The 24,639-nt window shown below is 35.3% G+C and overlaps 1 protein-coding gene across 5 annotated transcripts in view; it reads right to left on the reverse strand.

Moving 5' to 3' along the window:
* Positions 1-24,639, reverse strand: part of PDGFC (platelet derived growth factor C) — a 201,814-nt gene that overhangs the window by 43,911 nt on the left and 133,264 nt on the right. For all 5 annotated transcript variants that reach the window (XM_045880241.3, XM_045880240.3, XM_064585202.1 and 2 more), the window contains exon 3: positions 9,588-9,768. In XM_045880241.3, coding sequence (XP_045736197.1) covers positions 9,588-9,768 — 181 coding nt within the window. The remainder of the gene's footprint in view (positions 1-9,587; positions 9,769-24,639) is intronic.

Here is a 24,639-nt window from a genome sequence, read left to right on the forward strand (position 1 = left end):
TGGTTGAAAATCATGAAGCTGTTCAACACTCCAAATCTGTTTCCCCAGAGTGGCAGAAGACGGATTTATTCCCTGCTCAAATTGTTCCCTTAACAGAATAAAATTGAGGATTTACGGACTGGGGAACCCAAGCAGAGTTGGGAGCAGTGATATTATTCTGAATATGGGGGTATGGAGGGGGTTGGGGAAATGTGTTTACACTTAATGCTGAGACTCTCCATCTTAATCCACTCAGCTCTCATTTCAGAGAGCTGGCGACCAGGATTATACCCTTAGAAAAGAGATTAGGGGAATCAGGGGGCTTTCAAGGAATTGACCCGGCCAGATCACAATACAGTGAAGACCATAGTCAGCAAGCCCATCCACAGGCACAGAATGTCCAGTTAGTTTTTAAGTAGCCAACTAGAATTCTAGACTTAGCCAAGTATTCATTTAAGGTTGAGGGTTAAATATAGAAATTTTCAGTTATTCGAGCCAACAGAATTTTATCTCTGATGCTCCTTTTTCTCGGTAAATTCATGGAGGGTTTACTCTCTTCCAAAACAGGAAGTAAACAAGAGAGAAGACAAAAGATCCTGCAAACAAGGGATCTAATGCAAGAAAATGGCAAAGGGAATATTCAGGGTAATGATGGGGTGGGGTAGGAGGGGTACCCCGAGGATGACAGCTGGGTGGTAGGTCTATAATCAGTCTAAATTGAAGTAGACCAGATTGTTTCAGCAGAGATTTCTTCTGGTTGGTGAAATTATTAGAAAACACTAATGTGTCTGACTGTATTTGAGAAGAGATTCACACAATATGAGGCACATTTTGGGGTTGAATCAGTGATAAATAAATAGAAAGCTAAACAAACCAAAATATAACACAATTTTAGGGAAAACAAAACAAAACAAGGCAGGAAAGGAAATGCAGTCATAGTATATACTTCATGGCTCAGCTGTGAACCATGATTCCATAGTCACCATAATGTACACTGTGGATCTGGATCTTGATAGAATCAGGATTTACTAGAGGAGGCAGTGATGGGATTTGTCTGCATGTGTGGTAAATGCAGGAGGGTGGAAGAAAGTAAACACCTCACCTTCCAGAGAGTGAAGTCAAATGAAGATCATAGATTATTCTTAAAACCAAAGAATCAAGAAGCGGCAACAAAAGCATGTTACAGGTGAGGCGCCTGGGTAGCTCAGTCGTTAAGTGTATGCCTTCGGCTCAGGTCATGATCCCAGGGTCCTGGGATCGAACCTTGAATCAGGCTCCCTGCTTGGCTGAAAGCCTGCTTCTCCCTCTCCCACCCCCCTGCTTGTGTTCCTGCTCTCGCTATCTCTCTCTCTGTCAAATAGATAAATAAAAAAACCTTAAAAAAAAAAAAAAAGCATGTTACAGGAAGGTAGAGAGGTCAAGTCTAAAAGAATCCATTAAAAGAACTGGAAGCGCTTGCCTCCAAGGTCCAGGAAAATAGTGTGCACAGAGGAAAGTGGGGGCAACTGCTATTTCTGTTGTTGTTGTTGTTTTTTAAGATTTTTTTTATTTGACAGAGAGAGACACAGCGAGAGCGGGAACACAAGCAGGGGGAGTGGGAGAGGGAGAAGCAGGCTTCCCGCTGAGCAGGGAGCCTGACGCGGGGCTTGATCCCAGGACTCGGATCATGACCTGAGCTGAAGGCAGACGCTTAACGTCTGAGCCAGCCAGGTGCCCTGCAACTGTTATTTTGGTAACAAGGCTAAGAGAAATATTTGCCTTTTAAAACTACGTGCAACTGTAACTCAGACAAAAATTAAAATGACATGTGAAAAAGTTTATGAGGGGACTGATGGTTGGGACTGTCTTATTTTATTAATAATAGTGCCTTACACCACAGAACAAATGAATATCTAGTCTAGAACTGTGCTCAGTGCTGGAGCTATGCCATATGTGAATTATCAGAGAAGCTTAGTGTGGAGCTAGAAAAGAAGGCAGAGTGTCTGTCATCTGTTCTAGTTGCATGGGTAAGAGATACTGACAGTTGACAGAACTGATAAGCTTCAATTCATAACTTAGAAAAGCCGGGACAATAAATGCAAGTATTAACAAATTGAAATCTATCCATCTAATTCTATGAGAAAGGCCTACTTTTTTGCAATCCTGAAAAAAAACAGAACACGTGGGTATGTTAGCAAGAAAATATTCATGCAGAATTTCCAATCTGTTCCCCAAAAACATTCATGTTTGTTTGAAAATGAAAAGTAATTCCCCAAAATCTTGTAGCAAAAGTCTCTGCATCTGCTCAGTTTATAGTTTAGAGCAACTTCTCACCCACAAATTCAACGTGAGGACATCTTATATCAGAATCTCCAAGCATGTTTGATGAAAATGCAGATAACTGGGCACCATTCCAGATCAAGAGAATCATAATCTCTGACATCTGATGATACGGTTTTTAATAAACTCTTTGGGGATTTTTAATAATATATTTGATATCAAACCTATACTAAGTCACTTCCAGGGTTTTTGTTTGATTGTTTTTTCATTTAATCTAACAGTTATAATATCCCTCTGCTCTCACCAATTGCCCCTCTTTCTTCAAATCTTTCCAGAACACTTATATTACACTTATTCATGTAGTGTATTTATATAGGTGTATAGGGGTGTGTGTGTGTGTGTGTGCGTGCGCGCACACATTTTTTTCCCCTCAAAACAAGGTAAGTTCTCAGAGACCCAGGGCAATGCCATATACATTTTTTAATTTTCTCACAACAAAATATTTCCTCAAATATTCTTCAATGCCTGTTGAAAGACCTAACAGGAAAATGGATGGGGATACTGAAGACCAAGTATTTATTTTATCATTTTCAATTGCAACAAACTTCTAGAGAATAATTCCATCAGGTTTAGGGACATATTAACTCTAAGCTTTTAAATCTTTGTGGCTTTAGATATAAAATATAAGTCAATCAAACTTCAAGCTTTCCTAAATTCTTATTTATAACCCCTTATATTTCAACTTAAAGTGGTTTGTCTGCCATTTACCATTCCTGTAGTCGCACCAACTGCCTTTTTCTTTCTCACTACAAATCATACCATCTGTGAAATTCTTTCTTAGATAGCTAGGAGTTAACTGGAACAAAAAGAGTCAGTAGAAATGGAAGAGAAGCCACGATCTTCACATGAAAGAGATCACTGTGTCCATGAGGTAGAAGTTGGTAGAAAAATACATTAAACAGCTCTTAGCCAAGTAAAAGCTTAGTCTCTGTAGCAATTGTGTAATTTCTTTGATGTAATAAAATACTGTCATCTCTAGACTCCCTGCATAAATATACAATTACATTGTATATTTTAATAAAAACCTAATCATTCAAAAAGTGTTTCAGACTACAGTACAGACATGAAGTACTTGAAATAACTTCTTTCATTCTCTAAATACTACAAAAAAATCAAAGAAAATTTTTTTTCTCTTAATTCTCTCTTAAGGTAAATAAAAATGTATTTTAAAGGTTTACAACCTAAAATTTTCATTCACTAAAATCGGTTTAATACAGTAATATGGAATACAGTGCAATTTGTTATGAAGATTTGCAATTTTTAAAAATCTTGACATTCTAACACTGAATTTGTTTCCTATGGGGTCAGGGTTACGATATTGCTCTAAGGATTTTTATTCCAGGTATGCTGCTTTTTTTTTTTCCGTAAGAAAATGAATTCGATACCTTGTTTGAGAGTTACTTGGAATTTTTCTTAACCTGAACATAAAAGCAAATTTGGCCTTCAGTTAAGACTTTTCTTTACATGATATTAACAGTGAAATAACCTACTGGCACATGCCAGAAGGGACGAGAAAAATATCCCCCTCCTCCTTTCTCCCTCCAACCTCAATATTCACTGAGCTGCTTTGTTCTCTGTATCCCGCATAATTAATAACTACTTTGGCAATCAGTCATGCATTCCTTAATGGCACCTCAGGCATCAAGTGTCCTTCTAAGCCTTCCCCACAGAAACCATACACCCTTCTATAGTGCACACTAGCCAGGCACTGACTTAACTCTGGACAAGTAATTTACAAAATCACTATTAAGGAAAACCCATAGTTGGGATTATAAAGTGGTTACAATACTTGCATGCCATTCTCTAGCATTATTTAATCTCTCGGTATGATTTTACTAAAAAGAAATTTAAAAAAATGTGAGATCCAAACAACTGTTGCTAATCAGTGAAAAAAAGAAAATAGTAAGAAATAATAGGAAAAATTCAGAAGCAACATGAAAGATGAGTTGTTGTGAGTTAAAAGAGCCTTCAGTTCATTCATCACCCCACACTCCTCTTTTCAGACAATAAAGGCAAGAAGATAAAAATATATGGAGTCAATTAGTACGGTAGCTATAACATCTATTTCTCTTAATCTAAACCGATCCATTTATAAACGAAAAATGAGAGTAAATGAATTGCTGAAAATATTATGTTATTACTTCTGATCAAAAGCTGAGATTATAAAACTCCTGAAAAAATATAATATTCAACAACACCGTTTAAAAGAAATCAATGGTATTTTAATTATCCTTCAAAATTTTAACCAGATTGGAGAGAAAAAAAATCCTCAAATCTCATAACCTTTTAAAACATATATATTACAAACAATATATATTCAAGAGGAAATAGTTCTATATGTAAAGAGTAAAACCACTGAAAAATTCATATTTGGATTTGTATATTTTACTTAAAAATAAGTAATTTTTGAAGTAATTTTTTGAAGTAATTGATAAAAATATGCAATATTTTTATATTAAAGACTTTTTTTTACAAATAATCTTTTAATAAGGTCTTGTGATGATAGAAGAAAAGATGCTTTTCAGCCTTTGTAGGTTTTTTCACATTTTTAAATAATGGTGCTTATGCTACAGTACAGAGTAAAACATACATAATCTATTATAAATTACTCCAAAATTAAACAAGAAATTTTCTTTTCTTTGTAAGAGATCTGAAATGTGTGCTGGGCTCTCAATGTGTGTGGCCTCCAAACAGAAACAAGCTTGCACTGTTTTATTTCAGTTTTGCTTCATTTCTTCCCAAACAATCTCTCACTGCTAATCTACCAGGCCCTTTTTTTTAAGCATGAAGAAAAAAAAAAAAATCAAAGACATTATTAACTCCTTATGCACAATCATAAAAGCTGAGTATATATTGTTTGGCATCGATTTGCATGGATTTATTTTTCATTATTTATTAATGGGGCATAGTGGGGGAGTATATTATTTCCATAAATAATTCTTGAAAATAACATTGAAATGTTACATTTTAAATTTATATAGTAAATCCAGTATGCTTTTTTTTAAAGCTATAAACAACAAGCTTTAATTTCAGGTAAACATCTCATGCTGAAGTTTTTTCTAAAGTAAAACTCAGCCTATAATATCAACTTCAAACAGTAAAATGGAAAGATAAATTTTATTTGTTTTACTCTAAGATATCTGAGAATCAAGAAAATGAAACTAAAATCTTAATATTACAAGGAACAGTATAACTACATATAAAAGAATTTGTAAAAAATAAATAAATAAATAATCTTATAATGTGACATATATTTACTCATATGAGTAATGGTTATGTGTCACATCATTAGAAAGAATTTAAGAGGACTCTTATGCATCTAAAATACTCCTAGGATTTGAGAAGTGTGGAATATATGCTAATGGAAGCAATCATTTTTGCTTAGTTGAATAAATTATATTTGCACACATTTCAAAAATAAAATAAAATAAAATAAAATCTTTAAATATTAAATCAACATCACTTTATTCAAAGTAATAAGTAATCCTTGTTTTACCTATGTGCACTCTCATTCATTAGTAGAGGGAAAAGAGTGGATAAATCATCTGATAAAGGTGAACTTGGTTTTTAATGGCAACATGTATGGCAACACCATTTCCGAAAAATTATAACTAATGTATTAAAACTACTACTGCTAAGATATATACTGTCTAAGGTTGGTATAGAATCAATCAACCTTAAAGGTTGGCTAGAATCAAACATATCCATTCATGCTCCCAAAGAAGGCTGCAGAGCGATCTCCCTTACTTGTAAACTATAAAGAATATTAAAATAAACTTTCTCCACAACTGTCCTGGAAAAAAATTGATTAACCTCCAAGTTTCTGTTGGTGTGTGAGCAGACGCAAACTATTAAGTTAATTATAAAAGCGCAGGTAAGTATGATTATACACATTAATGGTTATGATGTCCTAAGGACGTACCAATGTCTTTACTCCCGATGTTCCACTCCCCACCAAAATGAGAGGAAGAGAGAGAGGGAGAGACAGAAACCAGTTTTACTATATCATGACCAGGAGACTAGCTGGTGTCATTATTGTGATTTGTCAGTGCTCTAGTGTATGAGTCAGCAATATTATACAACAGTAACAAGGGTACCAAATAGTGAATGAGAAGTCAGTGTAGCTCTACATGGGTTTAGACAACTCTGAGGGGAACTGGCTACATTTCCATGAGGTACTAGTGAGCAGCTGCCATGTGTCTGGCATTGTGCTAGGCACTCAGTAGAAACCTCAATTCAGGAAGTTAATAGTCCATTAAGGACCTGTGGTTCGCATCACTGTTATCATGACAAAATTAAGAAACCACTGTGGCCAGTGGTCCCTAAGGTCCTATTTTGCCATGGTGGGTTTGCAGTCAATAAGACCAATGCTTCTGGGAAGCTGGCCGTGCTAATTATGAAGTTCATCCTTGGCAAAAAAAAAAAAAAAAAAAGCATCAGAGATGATCCAGGGGTTGGAGGTGCACGTGCCCTTGAGCAAATGCCACAAGAACTTTTAAGTCTCTTCTTGAAAAGGCAAACTTTCTTCCCTTAGGCTTTCATTCATTGATACACAGATAAGATTGATGGATTGTTGCCCTGCTAGTAATAATTGTTGTGGGGAGGAGAGGCATGGAGGGAGGGATGTCATTTAGCAATACACGATGATAATTCAAAACATTCTGGAAGGCTTAACAGCAAAATCACTTGTCAAATTTTCACTAACCAAATCTCAGCTTTCCGCAGGAATGAGAGAATAGGAGTGTGGCTGTGTGGGAGAAGAGATGGAAACATGGACCCAAGCCAAAGGATAGGTGAAGAAAAGACAGATAAATTGCCAAAATAAATTTAACAGAACTGAAGCTTGTGAGATTATAAAAATCATGTATCAATAATCTCCCCGTAGAACAATCTGGCAAAATTAAGATCACCAAATAACACTTCTTAGGCAATGTAGGACCATGTCATCACATTTTCTTTTTTCTTGACGTCCAATGGTTGCTGTTTTCCTAAGCAGGAGGCAAATTAATATAAGATCTCCTATGTCGCATCTCTACGTATTTCCATTTTCTGCAGCCCAGCATAGGTCAACGTGGGTGCCATGCAAACTGTGGCTCCATAGATGCTGGGAGAAGGTCAATTCACAGCCCACCAAAGCCCACATTTGCAATTTATCAAAGGATTTCAGCAACTATTGAAAAATACACTGAATTTAATTTTAATGATGTAACTGGTGATACACCTTTCTTCTAAAGTCTTTCAGATGCAGTTTCTGATCTTAATCACAGTAAATCTCTAGAAGCAGGTCAAACCCAGGTGGCAGAGCCCTTCTGAGTCAAGAGGATGGGAGGTACTTACTGCAGACCCTTATGATGTTTTATCTCATTTCAACGCTCAGGAACCTGCTATACTCTCACCGATAAAAACACAGGTGTCAGTGAATCTTCTGTTAGTTAAGCTGGAGTGAGTGAGTGGTATGATCAACTCAGCATTCAAGTTATTTATTAAGAACCTATAATGTACCCAGAACTGAGTACAACACTATAAATTTCCTGTGTTTTTATCTTTACATATTTTATTTAATCCATACGACTCCTGGGTTATACAACTAACTAACCCATGCAGTCACAAAATTAGGAAAAGACAACCCTCGGTCTCGGCATATATACATGTATTTTACCTTTCATGTCTTATTCTGTAGCATGATAGTAGATTGCTAGTTATACATATTTAAATCAATATATAACATGAAAAGAACAGTTTATTTAAAATATAAATATCTTCTCAGTTCCAAGTTTATTTTTCTCACAGATTTGGGATAAATACACTTTATTTATGTATTATTTTAAACTTTTGTATCTATTTGTTGCATCACACCAGAAATACTGAAAACCCTCTTACTATATTTCTCACATTGCTTGTAGTAATTCTGAAGTACTCATACAAATATGAAGGTGTCACCTATTACGCATTTTAAGTATGATCAATAATATCACCATTTAAAATTACATAGAAAATGGTATCTTCAATGATTTTGACAGAAGACTTAGCAAACCAGCAGGCACACTGGGAACATAACATAGTGTGGGTTACACGTATCAACATCTGTGCTCTTTCTGGGTATAAGAACAATGCACACAGCAAGCTAGCAATTCATGAAGCCAATTAGGAAATATGGAATCAATATTAAACTTTGTATATTATATTCATATTGTAGTGTTAAGGCGAAATTTCCTTTTTTGGTTGCTCAGTGTGCCTGCTGGCATAAAATAAAGGGTACAAGCAATCAGGATATAACTAAAATTATAGTAACAATTATAACTAGGAGAAGTAGATTTCTTAAATTCCAGTGAGAATTTCAAAACTTCTTTTTTGAAACAAAAGAGCCAGAAATGTGATTTAAGCAGGATAAGTATTAGGATAAGTCGGAAAATGGAGATAACTACTTTTTAAAATATATTTTACTAAAACATTGATTTTAAAAAGAATAGTAAGTTTACCTTTCTCAATAAAAAGAAAAATGTTATGTGCGGATTCATAAACAACACATTTAAAAAATAAATCTTTGGTGGGTACAACAAAGGAATGATGCCGCCTTAATTGGGGGGGGGAACAGTAAAACATCAAATTAAGAACATGGACTTCTAGGGCAATTACAGACAATGAAATGGCGTTAATGTCAAATAGTGTTGGCTTTCTAGTTCTGCAATGTATTTATTCCAAATATATAAATGAATTTGAATATTAGAACCATTACAATCCCATGTCAAGCTTCAAAATTTACATCTTTAAAGTGAGAGTAACAGTTAGCAAAATTCAAAAGGGTATCATATCAGAAAGGTCTCCAGAAAGGCTAGAAAACTAAAATAGTATTTTATTATTTAATATAATTCAAACTTGAAATTCAGGAAGACATTATACAGTCCAAATTTTGATGGTGATCTAAATGTTAAGAGTAATAAATACACCATTTTTCCTATTTTTTTCCAAGAAAAAAATGCTATCTACATATGTAACTTCACATAAACCCTGAAATATCAGACAGTGAGTTACAGGAGAATGGGTATGACGCAATCTCCTAAATGTTGTAAAAAACAAGTTATCTCATTGCACTGAGAAGGTGTTTAACATGGCTAATGATCTACAGTGGTGAAATTTAAGTTATTTGTGATACCACAGTGATGTTTATGGATAAAAAAAAAAATCAAGCTAGGGAAAGGTTTTTGTTTTTTGTTTTTCCCGATCCTTTTTTAAATAAGTAAACAAATAACTAACCCAATTAAATAAGGGGATCTCTAAGTGGTACTTACTGGCACGACAATGTTGTAGTGGATGCAGAACCCCGGTTCAGAAGGAAAATATTCATCAGATACAAATCTTATCCTGATTTGATTTCCTTTAGAAATCTGCTTTCCTGGCACAGTACCAGAACCACACCAGCGCCCTAATATAGTTCCATCACTGGGTTCCTCAACTTCTACAAAGTCATACCTGCAAGACACAAAGACAAAAAAAGACATAAAGTCATATGATCTGCTATTTTAGCAATTCAAATTCCATGATCATGGATACAGTGAATCTATCTAGGGACCATCGCCAGGAGTCCATTCCAAATTTAACTGGGTAAATATAGTAAAATATTCCAAAGAAGAGATACAACTGAAAATGCATTCTCCATTAAAGGGAAATGAGTCTTCTATTCTAAGCCTTCCATAAAACTGTTAATGAGGGCGCCTGGGTGGCTCAGCTGGTTAAGCGACTGCCTTCGGCTCAGGTCATGATCCCGGAGTCCTGGGATCGAGACCCACATCGGGCTCCCGGCTCAGCGGGGAGCCTGCTTCTCCCTTTGACCCTATCCCCTCTCGTGCTGTTTCTCTCTCTCTCTCTCAAATAAATAAATAAATAATTAAAAACAAACAAACAAAAAAAACTGTTAATGAACTTCAAATTCACTGAACAGCCATCTGAACACTTAAGTATTTTGTATGCAGCAACCATGTCTGACATTCAATTTGTGAATTATTCAATTTAATTTCCATTTGGACATGACAATTTTACTCTAACCTTAATCACTATTATCATTGCCCATTATTGTCTGACAGTAATGGTTTCGTCCTAGTCAGACTCCCTGGCTCTCTTTCTTCATCTGATGCAAGCTTTTCTAGAGCCACATCATTACATGCACATCCTTCAAATCCCACTTTGTACTAGTCTGCCTCTGTGAGACCTCTCTGGGTGTTCTTAGCTCACCATCTTTCTCTTTTTGATAAACACATATTTTCAATATTCACTCTATTTGCAAGTGATCCATTTTCTTTTCTTCTCTTTGAGAGAGAGAGAGAGAGAGTGAGCATGAGAGAGGGAGAGAGAGTGCATGCCAGCTGGAGGAGAGGCAGAGGGAGAGGGAGAAGCAGACTCCCCACTGAGCAGGGAGCGGGATGTGGGATTTGACCCGAGGACCATGAAATCACGACCTGAGCCGAAGGCAGACGCTTAACCAATTGAGCCACTCAGGAGCCCCAACAAGTGATCCATTTTCTTAGCCTCTTAAATCCTTGAAGAAAGGAACTGATTTTTATATACTTTGGTTTTGGGAAGCTTAGATCAGTGGTACTCATCAAGAGTCTTAAGAAAGACTCTTAAGAAAATGTTTCAGAAATGACCTGTAGGGACAGTTTTCGGCTCTGTTGAGGCCAGGGGTGAGGAGGGCACTATGACATGTAGTGGGCAAGGTCCAGTGATGTTCAACAATGGAAAATCCTGGAAGTTAGTATTTGTCCCAGGTTCTCCGAGCCTTTCAAACAGTTCACTGGACATTCATATGGGCGACATTTCTGATATAGCACATCGAGTCTGGAAACTAACAATTATCTCACATATAAACATAAATATGTTTTGCGGTTTTAGTTAAAACCAAATTTTCCAGAAATTCAGCTATTAAATAAGTTGAAGAAAGTTTCCATGTTTTGGAACTTTACCAAGAATTACCATTTTGGAAAAACATATCACAAACAGGAACACTGCTTATACTATCTGCATCACGATTAAAACAATTAAAAGTATACATATTCATCTGTATCTATAATGGTCAGATTCACAATGAGTCTACTTAAAAGATGCAAGCATCTGACCACTTTTATTTTCCTAATGTAACTGTGCATGTGTCCTTATGTATTTAAATCCATTATTTTCATAGAACTTACTTTGCTATTTCTGGTTTCTGTAGCACACATGCCATTGTATTTATATTTTAAACAACTGTGCACATAAATAGATGATCACTTCCATAAACTCACTTCAGAATACTAAAGAGGATACTGCAAAATTTTTCTTAAAAGGTATGTCTGACGTGGTTAGAAATCACTGGTAGATTTTTTCAAAAATCTAAATTCAGTAGATGCTAGACAACTAAAAATAATACATTTTGTGCAGTATTGAATTTACAGAAAAAAATTGGTGAAAATTATATACAAAGTATGTAACAGGCCAATTCTACCTATTCATCTTCATCCTGAAGAAGTATCCAGAACTCTCTTATGACATGTAACTTAACCTGTTTCAGCCTCATTTTCTTGGCCTTACATTGACGACAACACTACTTAGCTCACGGGGATGTTTCAAGACAGGATACCTGTGTAGTACCTAAAACATGGCACACGGCTGCCATTCAATAAAGCTGTCCTTCATCTCCATCCTGCATCCCTCGCTCCCACCTCCACATGAACTTTTAATATAACCTTTGGAGTCTGAAAACAATAAATAAGAAAACTCAAATACAAAGAAGAGAATATCTGCTATACCATGTGACGAGTCTGGGGTCATCAATGACAAATGTGTAAGTCCTCCAGTATTGCCATTTTAGGAGTTCGGTGTATGTGTGTGGTGGGACCGAAAAGGGGTGCGCTCAGGGGTCAGAGGAGTTGGGCAGAACAGACCCAAGTAGTTATTTCAGATATACTTGATACAAAAGTGGATAACTTCCATTTTATATGAAAGGGTAATTTTTACATCAAGATTGTTTGCATGTGAAACAAAGCTTTTATTCAGAGTGTCTGTCTGTTCCTAAACCTATATAATGTAGGTTACCACCACTGTGAGTTTGAAGAGAGCCAGATTTCAGACCTGCTCAATCATTCTGCAAACATTTAAGAAGCGCTGACTTGGTGCAATGTGTTTTGCTAGGTTCTTAGGATACAAAGATGAAACGATAGCTTCTTTGGGCTCAGGGCCCATAAAGCACTTTGGTGAGTGCTCTAATGAGAGTATGTAGGAAATACTGTGGAATACTGGCAGAGTAGGAGTAATTTTATACAGTGAGATTAGGGTCAGATTACAAAGGAACATTTGGGCTGTCAGTGAGTACTGATTGACCAGGGGTAAAAAGAGGGGAAATGAAAACGCATTGTGGTGAGAAGTACAATACATAAGATGCAACAGCAGAAAGAGGGGGCCAGGCATGGTGCGCTGTGAATAGAGGGTGGGAAACAAAGAAGTAGATGAAGATCAAGCTGGAAAAACAGATGTAGGTAGAAAGGCCTTGGTACTTCAGAGTCAGATGTTTTTTTGTAGGCCAATGTTGCAAACAGGTCGGTGGAGTTTTAACAGACTCCAGGTTTCTTTTCAAAATTTAAGTTAACATTCTAAAAAGTGGAATTTCACAGAAAAGTCTGGATTTCTGGCTTTTTTTTAAAATTAGATTTGAAGATCTGGTAATACTAAATATCATTAGCCCTGGTATGACTCCTCAGATCTCCGGAATTGATGTCAGCTCCAGGAGGGGTGGTATCTTCAATCTCCTGCCTTATCCCTGACACCTACATGCCAGGAACACACTAAGCGCCGTATCAGTATTTGGTGACTGAAGGAATGAACACTGGACCTTCATTCCTTCATAACAACTGAGGCAGAGACCAAGTGGAGAGAGCTTGACATGGGACATGTTCTAAGTTTTTAAAGATCCCCATCGACATTCTATGCTGTTGCTGTTGTTCCTGTTTTAATACTCAGATCATCATCTGTTTACAGTACCTGCCCACAGAGGTCCCCTGAGTTTGCCACCCTTAGAGCAGATGAGGGACGGCCATGGAGGTAACGCTGGTAGGAAACAGAATCATCGATATCTGAGGGATGCCGGGAAACAAGAACCTTACAAGTGTGGGAAGAAAGAAAAGAGCCGGGAACAAAAACATCCTGAAAAGGAGCAGTTGGGGGAATGTGAGGAAAGCCACTGTGAGTGATGCGACAGAACAGAGCAAAGAGGGAAGGAAACCTCACCAGAAGGAGAAGTGGGCGACAGCACCCACAGTGCCAAATACCAGAGCAAGCACAAAGACAATGAAACCCAAAAGGCATCGCTCCGGTTTGGCAATTATGACGTCATTTCAACATACTGGTTGGACAGAACACAAAGCATCAAAACTTTACCTCAGTCCATTTTCAAAATAACTATTCTCTTTCTAATGGAAGCATCTTAAGAGAAGAGATCATATGCAAGAGAACTACAAAAATTCACATTAAGTGTTTTTACTATTATAGACTTTTCTTTTTATTTGTTAACAAATAAACAGTGTTATGTATTTATCTGATTCGGAAGCTCTTTGGAAGTATTTAGAAGGAGTTTTTAACCACCCCAAAATATCTGGATTATAAACGTTAAGAATTTTTTAAGGAACAAATAAGTCCTAACCTTGGCTTTATTTACATCCTGATACAAAAATCACTGTCCTGCAAATAAGAGTTAGAAGCACATGAGTACTTTTTTCATGAAGATTTTCTACTGAACTTGATGTCATTAAAAAAAAAATCCACTAATCTTTATAACAATTTCTGGATTTGCAGTTAGACAGCCGGCAATTAATTCTTACATCCTCATACAAGCCTGACGCACACACTTACCACAGTGCTTTGCAAATCTACATAGTTTCGCATTCCATGAAGGTAAAATGAAATGGACATCTAGAAGAGTACTGTTTTTCGCCATAGAAACAGCAGAATCTAACATATGCTACTAATTCTTTCACGGTAAACTTTTAAGATTTTTTTTCAGAAGTGGTGTCCTATAACAATATAATTCTAAATTTCACTCTATTATTCCACCATCAATTTTAATGGTCATACTCAACAACTGTTTAGATGTCTATGGAACTGAAAAGTATCAATAACACCATTATGTACTGAGGCTTAGTTCTCCTTCTTCCTCAAACCAGTAAATCCCCTTGCTAAAGGATATGTTTATAAAAATAGCATTTTTTAAACTTAAATTATATTCAAGATCATGTAAAACAGACCCAGTGAAGGTCTACCTATAAAGTTATTCCCATGCCTCGTTATTGCTATCTAATCTTCAAAACAGAAAAACCAAAAACAAAAATCACTGACACTTAATTCCATGTTTCCTTTAAATTGTTTGAGAATATATAGAATGTGGTTGGAAAAAGACAAATGCATTAAATCCAGTTGCCTTCTCTAATAATTTGAAGTTTTTCTTTTTTCTGATAAAATGTTTGCAGAAGGAATTCGTTGTGGAAGTTGGTTGGTTTATACACCATAGCACTGCTCAGAACATCAAAAAGAGAGAGAAAACAATGACGAAAGATGTCTTCAGGCCTCAGTCAAATGAAAGCGAGATGATAAAACCAAGCAACATTTGACACATAAAAGTGAAATCACAAAACATAATCTTCCTTACACGCAGAAATCTAGGCATGCCCAGGTGACTGTTCTGGAGACATGGTAATCCTTATAATACACTCTCAGGTATTAATTTCCAACATGCACAACTGCTCACATCAGTATTTAAAGGATTTACTAAACCTGTTTTATGAGCCAATCAAACATCACTTTCTCACGGCAACATGATACGGAGCACAGAGTGCTAAGTGGTTTATAACGATCGCTCCCTTTCTCTAACATACCCCTGGGGACCCATGGAGGATTTATGTTCTTTTATGTTTAACAAACACGTCTGGTATTGTAGACAAAATTTTCATTCTCATGTGGGAATTTAAAAACTGCGAGGGCATGAGGACTGCTTTCTTACTCCCCAGAATTGTAAGGAGTACACCAAAGAAATAAATTCACTGGTAAACATGATTGTCAGACACCCAGCTTCCTTCAACAAAAATAAACCAACCCTGCAAAATAGGTTGTTTCTAGTTAAAACTAACGAAAACCCTGTCAATTAAATCTACCTCATGAATTATCCAACCTGACGGTGGTGTGAAACCCTGCCAACAAATAAATGTGGCTCTTATGAGACCTACCTCTGCAAGTGTCACCTGGAGCCTAAGTTTGTCGGGAAAGGTAATAAAATTAGTAAGATGTCAATTATTCTAGAGTGCTTATTGAATTATACTTCAGTTTAGCACAAAACCACTCATATACAGAATAGAAGTTTTAGATTCCTATTTTGGACACCAAAATGTTTATATACACTTTAACATATTGAAAATAATAATAATTTAATAGTAATAAAAATAATAATTACATTTACCAATTGCTTTTTATACCTTAACTCATTTAAGCCTTAAAAAAAATCACAAAAAGTTGATATTGTTACTGTGCCCATTTTATAGATTATAAAATACAGAAAGGCTAAGTTCCTGACCAAGGCCACATAGCAGCTAAATATAGAGCCAAGTCTTCCACATTGGCAGTTGAACTCTAGAACACAGGCTAACTCCAGAACCCTTAAGTTCGAAGCTGCTCTGTGTAAAATATTTTAAATATGCATACATAATTATGTTTGCCTTATTTTGAGGCCTAACTGCAGAGAACCTGTGTCTTTGTTCAAATCGGCTAAATGGTTTTATTCAACGGCTAGAGAAACATTAAGGGCCATTCAACTAAAACTGATCAGTCAACTTGGTAATTTGGGAATATCCATTTTACAGATATTTGTTTAAATTAATTTGGTAATACAGTAGTGCCCCTTATCTGCAAGGGATATGTTCCAAGATCACCAGTGGATGCCTGAAACCTCAAACAGTACCAGACCCCATATATACTGTTTTTCCCTACCCATATGTACCTATGACAAAGTTTAATTATAAATTAGGCACAGTAAGAGATTCACAACTGTAAATAATAATAAAACAGAACAACTGTAATAATATACTGTAGTAAAAGCTATGTGGAATGCAGGCCTTCTGTCTCTCTCTCTCTCAAAATCCCTCACTGTACGGTACTCACCAGTCTTGTGATGACGTACGATGATAAAATGCCTACGTGATGAAATGAAGTGAGGAGAGTGACCCAGGCGTTGTGAAGTAGTGGGGTAGGACTTGTACTATTGACTACTTGTACTACTGACCTTCTGACGATACAGCAGAAGGAGGACCATCTGCTTCCAGACCTCCAATTACCACAGGTAACTGAAACAGCGGATAAGGGGGGTACTAGTGTATTTATTTTTAGCTGCTCTAAATTCTTTATTGATAGTTTTAAACCTACATAGAAAATGTGTAAGTCAAACCACCAACCATGCTTCAGAGGGCCGACAACACATTAATGGAGTAATTTTCATGAAAATATGATAGTTCTACTTATGAGAAGTGGTTATTTGTACATGGTGAAATTGTATATGGTAGGAAATTAAATGATTAAATTTATATTACTAATAAAAACACTCAATATAGAACTCATGAATTCAATCTATAAAGGTAGAAAAATTAAGCGAAACAAAGTGTAAGGTGAAAACTAATGAAGACAGAAACTATAAGAGATATATTCAAAACCAAAATTAGAATTTAGAATTAAAACCAAAAGCTGGTTCTCAAAAAGGAGAGACACTGACACGGGGAGTGAGGAGAAGGGGAAGGGGAGAGAGAGAGAAAGAGACAGAGAGAATACAATCAAGAATTTACATAATTAGGAGTGAGAAAGAAGATACATTCACAGATAAAAATGTATTTAAAATTTGTAAATATGTTTTATGTAACTTTATGCCAATGAAACCTGAAAAGCTAAATGAAATGAATGACTTACCAGGAAAATGTAAATTATCAAAATTGACTGAAGTAGAAAAAGTGAACTAATAGCTCTAGAAGAAACTGAAAAGATGATCAAACACTTGTCAATAAAAGATGAAAAGGCATGGGGTTTATAGGAGAGTTCTATTTGACTTTAAGAAAACGTACAATTCCGCGGAGCCTGGGTGGCTCAGTTGGTTAAGCGATTGCCTTCGGCTCAGGTCATGATCCTGGAGTCCCTGGATCGAGTCCCGCATCGAGTCCCGCCTCGGGCTCCCTGTTCGGCAGGGAGTCTGCTTCTCCCTCTGACCCACCCTGCTCTCATGTGCTCTCTCTCATTCTCTCTCTCTCAAATAAATAAATAAAATCTTTAAAAAAAAAAGAAAGAAAGAAAACATACAATTCCAATGTTATATGAGCACTTGTTAAAAAATGAAAATGGTGCTCGCTTCGGCAGCACATATACTAAAAAAAAATGAAAATGGCAGATATCTACCTAAATTAATAAAAAAATAAACTAGCCTAAATTTTGTGGATATAATTTACAATGCTATATTATATACTTCAAAGTTGCTAAGGGATTAGATCTTAAATGTTCTCAACACAAAAGAAATGGAATTATGTGTCATGAGGAAGATGTTAGCTAACTCTGTGGTGGTAATTACATTGCAAAAATAGGTGTATCAAATCAATACATTGTATACCTTAAACTTACACAGTATTATATGCCAATTATATCTCAATAAAGCTGGGAAATCAAATAAAAATGAAAAATCTCTAATAAATGAAAAACTCTTATATCAAAGTTCTTTTAAATGGCAAAATCAAATATTAAAAATCTTGACCAATTTTACTTAAAAATCGAGGGAAATGCAAAAATACCAAATAAAAGTTCATCATATATCATCCAACAGTGGATTGAAAGATGGAATACTTCATGACAGAATGTGGATTTAGTTCATGAACATGAAGTGAATGTAAAATTGACCTTTTAGAATATTAAAAGGAGAAAAACTGCAGGATCATATTAATAAATGCTGAAACAGCATGATAAAATCAACTACTTAGGTTAAAAAAATGAGTAAAATGTAAATAGCAAGAAACTTTCAAATCATGGTAGAAGTTATTTAACAGAAACTAACTGAAAGTTTTACATTAAATAAAATTAAAATCATTCTCATTAAAGCTAGAATAAAGACAGGGTTGGCCATTCTCAACACTATTTTCAAGATTTTTTTCTTTTTTTTTGAGAGGAGGGTGTAGCTATTTAGCTAAGAAAGAAAAGAAAATAAATGTTGTAAAGAAAGAGAAGAGAAAAATGATCCTTAGTTGATACTAGACTCCCTTGAGAACAGACTACACAGTAGGGTAAAGCACTGATACTGGAAAAGCTTGGAAATAATCAGGTACGGGATGGAGTGGCTTAGAGTATGGTAGGAGAGGGAGAGGTAAAGAATGGTTACGTGCTGTATATACTTTGAAGGTAAATTTGATATGATTTGGTGTAGGGTATGAGAAAAACAGGTGTCCAAGATGATTCCAAAGTTTCTGGCTTTTAAAAACCATTCAGAACAAGAAGAGACTTTAGTAAAGTGACTAAATATAGGATCAATATGCAAATATCAATAATTTTTCTTTATAACAGCAAATACCAGAAACTGCATAGGGGAAAATGTCTTTCACAGAATTATAACAACGCATAGTAATAAATTTAATAATAACTTATAAACACCAATTGAGGAAATGTACATAATATATGAAATAACAAAAAGGCGGGACTTTAATGTTTAAGAAACAAGACTTCTACAATATTTGTATAAAACAAAATCACCACAATAAAGCAAACTTTATGTGGTACATGCTATGTACCAGATATTTTATAAATATTAACTCATTCAATCTTCCAACACAACCCTATCCATAGCTACTATTATTATACCCATTATTATTAATGGGGAAACTCAGGTACAGAGAGGTAATACAACAGAGCGAAAGTCATTACAGCTAAGAGTAATGGAATTGGAACAGGACCTTTGCTCTAGACTTCAGAGCTATATTTTTAACCATTATACCCTACTGTCCCTACCCAGTTAAACAACACAACAGAAACCATCAGCTCAGTGTCAGTATTCAGAATCCACTGTTAAGAACTCTGATTTAAACTCTACAGATCCTCTTCCTTAAAATGCGGAAACTATTCATTAACTCTCAAGACTGTTGTGAGAATCAAATGAGAGAATGTATATAAAGTGTTTACAAAAGTGTCTAACAAGTCAGCTGTTCAATAAGTGGTCAGTGTGTGTGTGAGTGTGTGTGTGTGTGTGTTCAATAATTACTATCATTGCAGCCATATAGGCAAACAATGGAAGACTCTACCCTGTGGAAGAACAGAACCCACAGCTCCTCATACAGGGCTAAGTTGCATGGATCCCTACTGTGACTCATGTTACTCAAGTAACATTCCTGACTTAATCTGCCAAAACGATATAAGCATTAGATATTTGCTATCATTATTAAGTTGCTTTTTTCATTGTAGAAGAAGACACAGATTCATCAATAGATTGTGAAAATACTGAACACTTAATTTTTGTATTAGCATTTTATACTCTACCAAAAAAGCATAATAATAGTATCAGTGTTATGACTGTTGGGGGGATTAAGTGACATAATATATCAAACCCTCACCTATTTGCTCAGATTTTTTTTCAAGACTGATCAGCCATTGAAATATATGGTTACTTACCCTCAGTCGATTATTACCTGCAGGTAGTTATGCATTTTTACAGAAACATCACCTCATATCCTTGTACTACTACTGAAATAACGCCAAGATTTAGGTTGCTAATCCATGTTAATTCAGAGACTGCTCCCAAGGCAAAGTATAATATTCATGTTCTTCTCTACCCTAAAGACTACTTCTAGTACTCTTTATTACTATCTTGTAATTAGTTTAAAAAAAAAGAAATCTCATTAACACGTAGGCCTGCCTAGTGTGATGCTCTAATGTGTGTGTGGCTGTTTACTAAACACACACTGAGTAAGTCACTTCTAAATTAGTAATAATTCAATAACAGTTCATATGAATGATCAACAATATACCTTTATTCCATGTGTCAACAACTGAACCACTGTAGTATTGAAAGAAATGTGAGAAACTAAATTTAAGAAACGAAATTAATATTGTATTTAGACTAAAGCAAAATTTTTCTATGATGCGCTATCATCTTGTCATTTTCGCTTCTACTTTCAATAAATAGGGCAAGAATAAAGGGAGAGAGTGCTCGTTAGAGGTAGGTAGAAATAGGAAGAAAAAAAAAAAAAGTAGGACCTCCTCCAAAGCATCCCAGCTGAGCTTAAGATATTTAGGAATATTGAAATGGGAATACACATTTAAAGAATTACTTTAAGAGCATCAAAATTTAAGAAGGAAGGAAGGGCTATGAATATAATCTCTCATCTACCTAACACCTAGACTGTTCCGGGCATTTTTTCCACAAGTAACCACTACCAAAAGGCACCTACAGGCTGCTCCTTCTGCATGTTCTTTGAATAGATGAATTTCATTGCCTAAATGTATTTATAAAAGGTCATGACATCATTAATCAAGACATCTTTAAAGGATTTTGCGATAGGCTTGGTTCTTTCAGTTTTTATCTAAACTGTATCATTGCTACACTTGCAAATACTGAGGTACTCTAGATATGGATTCATCTAAGGCTAAGAGAAATATTTAAGTAGTGTGATAATAAAATTTGGACAGCATTAATGTTATGCTTATCAAAGCATTATCGTGACTTCCAGCCTGATTTTAAAAGACAATATTTAAATGGCTGATCAGCAGCATAAGGCATTTAGGCTCATATGTTTAGATACATAAATTTTTGGTGATGATGTCTATGAAAGTGATAAAATGAGTTTGTTTTAGAATATATCATAGTGAGATGAAAATAATCTGTAATTTTAGAGTATCAGAGAATTTCAGGTACAGTGCCTGAATATGAGTGTTTAAAAAAACAAAAAATTTCCAAGTATTTATTTTGAGCATTTATACTTATTGAATATTTGTTTAGTTTTTAAAGATTTTATTTATTTTTATTTATTTGACAGAGAGAGAGACAGACAGAGCAAGAACAAGAGGGAGAAGCAGGCTCTGCACTAAGCAGGGAGCCCGATGCGGGGCTCGATCCCAGGACCCTGGGATCATGACCCGAGATGAAGACAGATGCCCAACCGACTGAGCCACCCAGATGCCCCTTGAATATTTATTTTCAATGAGATGATTTATCAACAAAGCATGTGAAAAAATGTTCTCAGAATTTAAAAGAAATTTTAGGCATTCCAGCAAAATTCATTATTCAACATTTGACATCTAAGAATAGATCCACAGACTTGTACTTTTTTTTTTTTTTTTTTTTTGACAGAGAGAGACAGTGAGAGAGGGAACACAAGCAGGGGGAGTGGGAGAGGGAGAAGCAGGCTTCCCGCTGAGCAGGGAGCCTGACGCGAGCCCGATCCCAGGACCCCGGGATCATGACCTGAGCTGAAGGCAGTTACTTAATGACTGAGCCACCCAGGCGCCCCATAGACTTGTACATTAATAAATGCAAACAGAAGAGCAGAGCATTTCAATCCAGATTGATGTACTGATGATTTTAAGGAAATAGGTGTTCAATATAATGGCTCTAGGCTTCAGGTTCCTCTTCAGCAAAATAAAGGAATAAACCAGGTAGTATAGGAGGTCATTTAAAAAAAAAATCTTGGCTTTTTCTCCCCCCCATTTAAGAACCTAATCACATTTCCTTTCGTGTGTGTAGTATCTCAAAAAAATATGCAATTATACATAGAACATGTTAATAGAACGTTACCCACTACAACATTTTCTGGAAAATTTTATTTTTTTCCAAGGTCTATACAGAACTGTTATCACCAAATATTGTAACTGTCTACAAGCAATATCCATGGAAACCAACTTATAAATACCAACGTATTATGAAACGAGAAAAAAACATTTGCTAATAGAAGTGTTGCAAGGTATGCACTACCCAGGGGAATCCTGTATTGGGCAAGGGTCTGCCCTCTGACGACCATGGGAAGCTCTAATCCCATTGAGGAAAGTGACTGCCTCCAATGGAAATGTTATAATACCTTTTCCTAATTATGTCACTTTTATAAAACTCTTCCAAAGTGCCCACTGGTAAATAAGGGAGGATTGCTGTCCCACAGGGCAAATCCTTTTTCTTATTTACTGCACAGCTCAAAAGGTCAGCCTTTAGAACATAAAAGTACATTTCAGAATTCATTTGACAGAGGCTCCATCTGACTCTCCTGATAAGAAATACATCCCTTATCCCTTATCAGATAGAATACCAGTTGGAGTGGTGCCAAGAAGGAACAATAGAGTGGAGTATGGCATAAAGAAAATGCTTAATAAATGGAATACATTTTCATTATCTAACATCAATTCTATTAAAATTTCTAAACTTCCTAGTTTTTTATGCACCTGAGCTAATTTAAGTTACAACAATGTTTCAAACAACTGACAGAATGTTTACTGCTATTTTGTTTGCTTTTTCAATCTATTCCCCATCATACAGACTATATGTACATATGTGTGTGTGTATATTTACACGTATGGAGGTTATGCACACACACACATACATATGCACACAGACGTGTGTGTGTCTAAGGTATAAATACTTACAGTAAGGTTAGAAAAGGTAAAATTCTACTTATATCACTTTCGTTTTTATACTATCCACAAGTAAGTATATATTTATTTATTTTAACAATGTTTATTATCAATACATGCAATTAATCTCTTGAAATACTTTTAAAACATGAAATATATGTAGGCTCCAGAGACAGAATTAGATATAGTTGGTATAAATATTTTTTTGGTAGAAAATTCACTTAGCAGTTTTGAAACAATCAATCTTCACTAGAGAACAAGATTCTGTGGAGGCTAAAATAAACTATTTAATGAAAATTTAGTGACGTGTAGATATTAATTGCATTTTCTGAGACTTCAAATCTTGACAAAAGAAAAATAATTTAACCTCTTTCATGGGGAATTTAGAATTTTCAGAATTAGAGAAACAAGTCATGCTATTCATACTACATGTTAAAAGTATGAAAACTCTTTGACTTTCATGTTTTTCTAGGGTCATCACGTTCATTTCCAATGACAAAAGATTTATGGATATTTGGAATTATATTTTCCACAGAACCTGATTATAGATTGAGGCAAAAAACGAAACAAAACAAAAAACTGGAAAAAAAAAAAAAGACTGTCCTTACTGTTTCTTACTCAAGAAACAAAACAAAACAGGATCTTCATATGAAAGGAAACATTTCAGATTGTTAGGTGATTTGATCACTGTAATAAGTCCTACTAAGGCGATTACTTCATATTTTGTGGCATGAAAAGGGAAATAAGAAATACTAGGCTTAGTGCCTACTTGGCTAAATCCACCTTCCTGGGCAATATCCCTAGGCAGGGTTTTTTTGGACTTAGATTTGTTTTATTTTCCTCTTCTCGCTTTTAAAATTTTTCCTTGTGCTCTGTATTTAATTCTTTCCTTATCCTGTTAAAATTACCCCTTCAAGGTGCTTGAATATCCAGGATTCCTATGGTAGCTTTTAATAGGTTCCCTTGCTACCAGAAAATTCAGCAGTTTTTAACAGTTTCAAACGTATCACTCACTTCATTTCCTCTTTTGCTCCAGATGTTTTCTCTTAGAGTTCTCACTCTTGACAGAAGAGGTAGGATAGCTGCTTTTTTAAATTTTTCTTTTTTTCTTTTCTCTTTTGGTATTATCTCATCACTTCTATTCATATGTTCAGACATTTTTATCTACCTATTTATTCCACTGAGCTTCAATTTCCCTCCCTGAAAATGCCAAGAATCAATCATGCATTTCACTTCTTAATTTTATTAATTTTATAGACAAATAAACAAGTAGTAAAAATAAAGTTCAAGTGCCAAATCATCTGGCAGAGTGAGAAATTTCCCATTAATATCACTTCAGTAATTTAACAGAACCAAAGAGAAATTAAACCTTATTCGTTCAGAAATGTACCTGAAAAACTGTGTTAATTATCACACATACAAGGCAAAACTGAGGTCCAACAAGTAGCCACTTAGAGCAATTTATGTACTCCGGCTTCACATTACAAAGCTGCTTATATTTTCACTTAAATGTGAAAATACACATTTAAATGCCTTTAAAAATATTGTACAGCATAGAACAATTTTAAAGATAAACTTAGAATATAAGCCCTTTGAAGGCGGGGATTGCATTTTTCTTTCCTTTTCCTTTTCCTCTTTTTCTTTCTTTCCTTCTTTCCTTCTTTCCTTCTTTCCTTCTTTCCTTCTTTCCTTCTTTCCTTCTTT

The sequence above is a fragment of the Mirounga angustirostris genome, unplaced genomic scaffold (genome assembly GCF_029215605.1).
Source record: "Mirounga angustirostris isolate CCGP_5_RB_7025 unplaced genomic scaffold, mMirAng1.0.hap1 SCAF_2, whole genome shotgun sequence".
NCBI lineage: Eukaryota > Metazoa > Chordata > Mammalia > Carnivora > Phocidae > Mirounga > Mirounga angustirostris.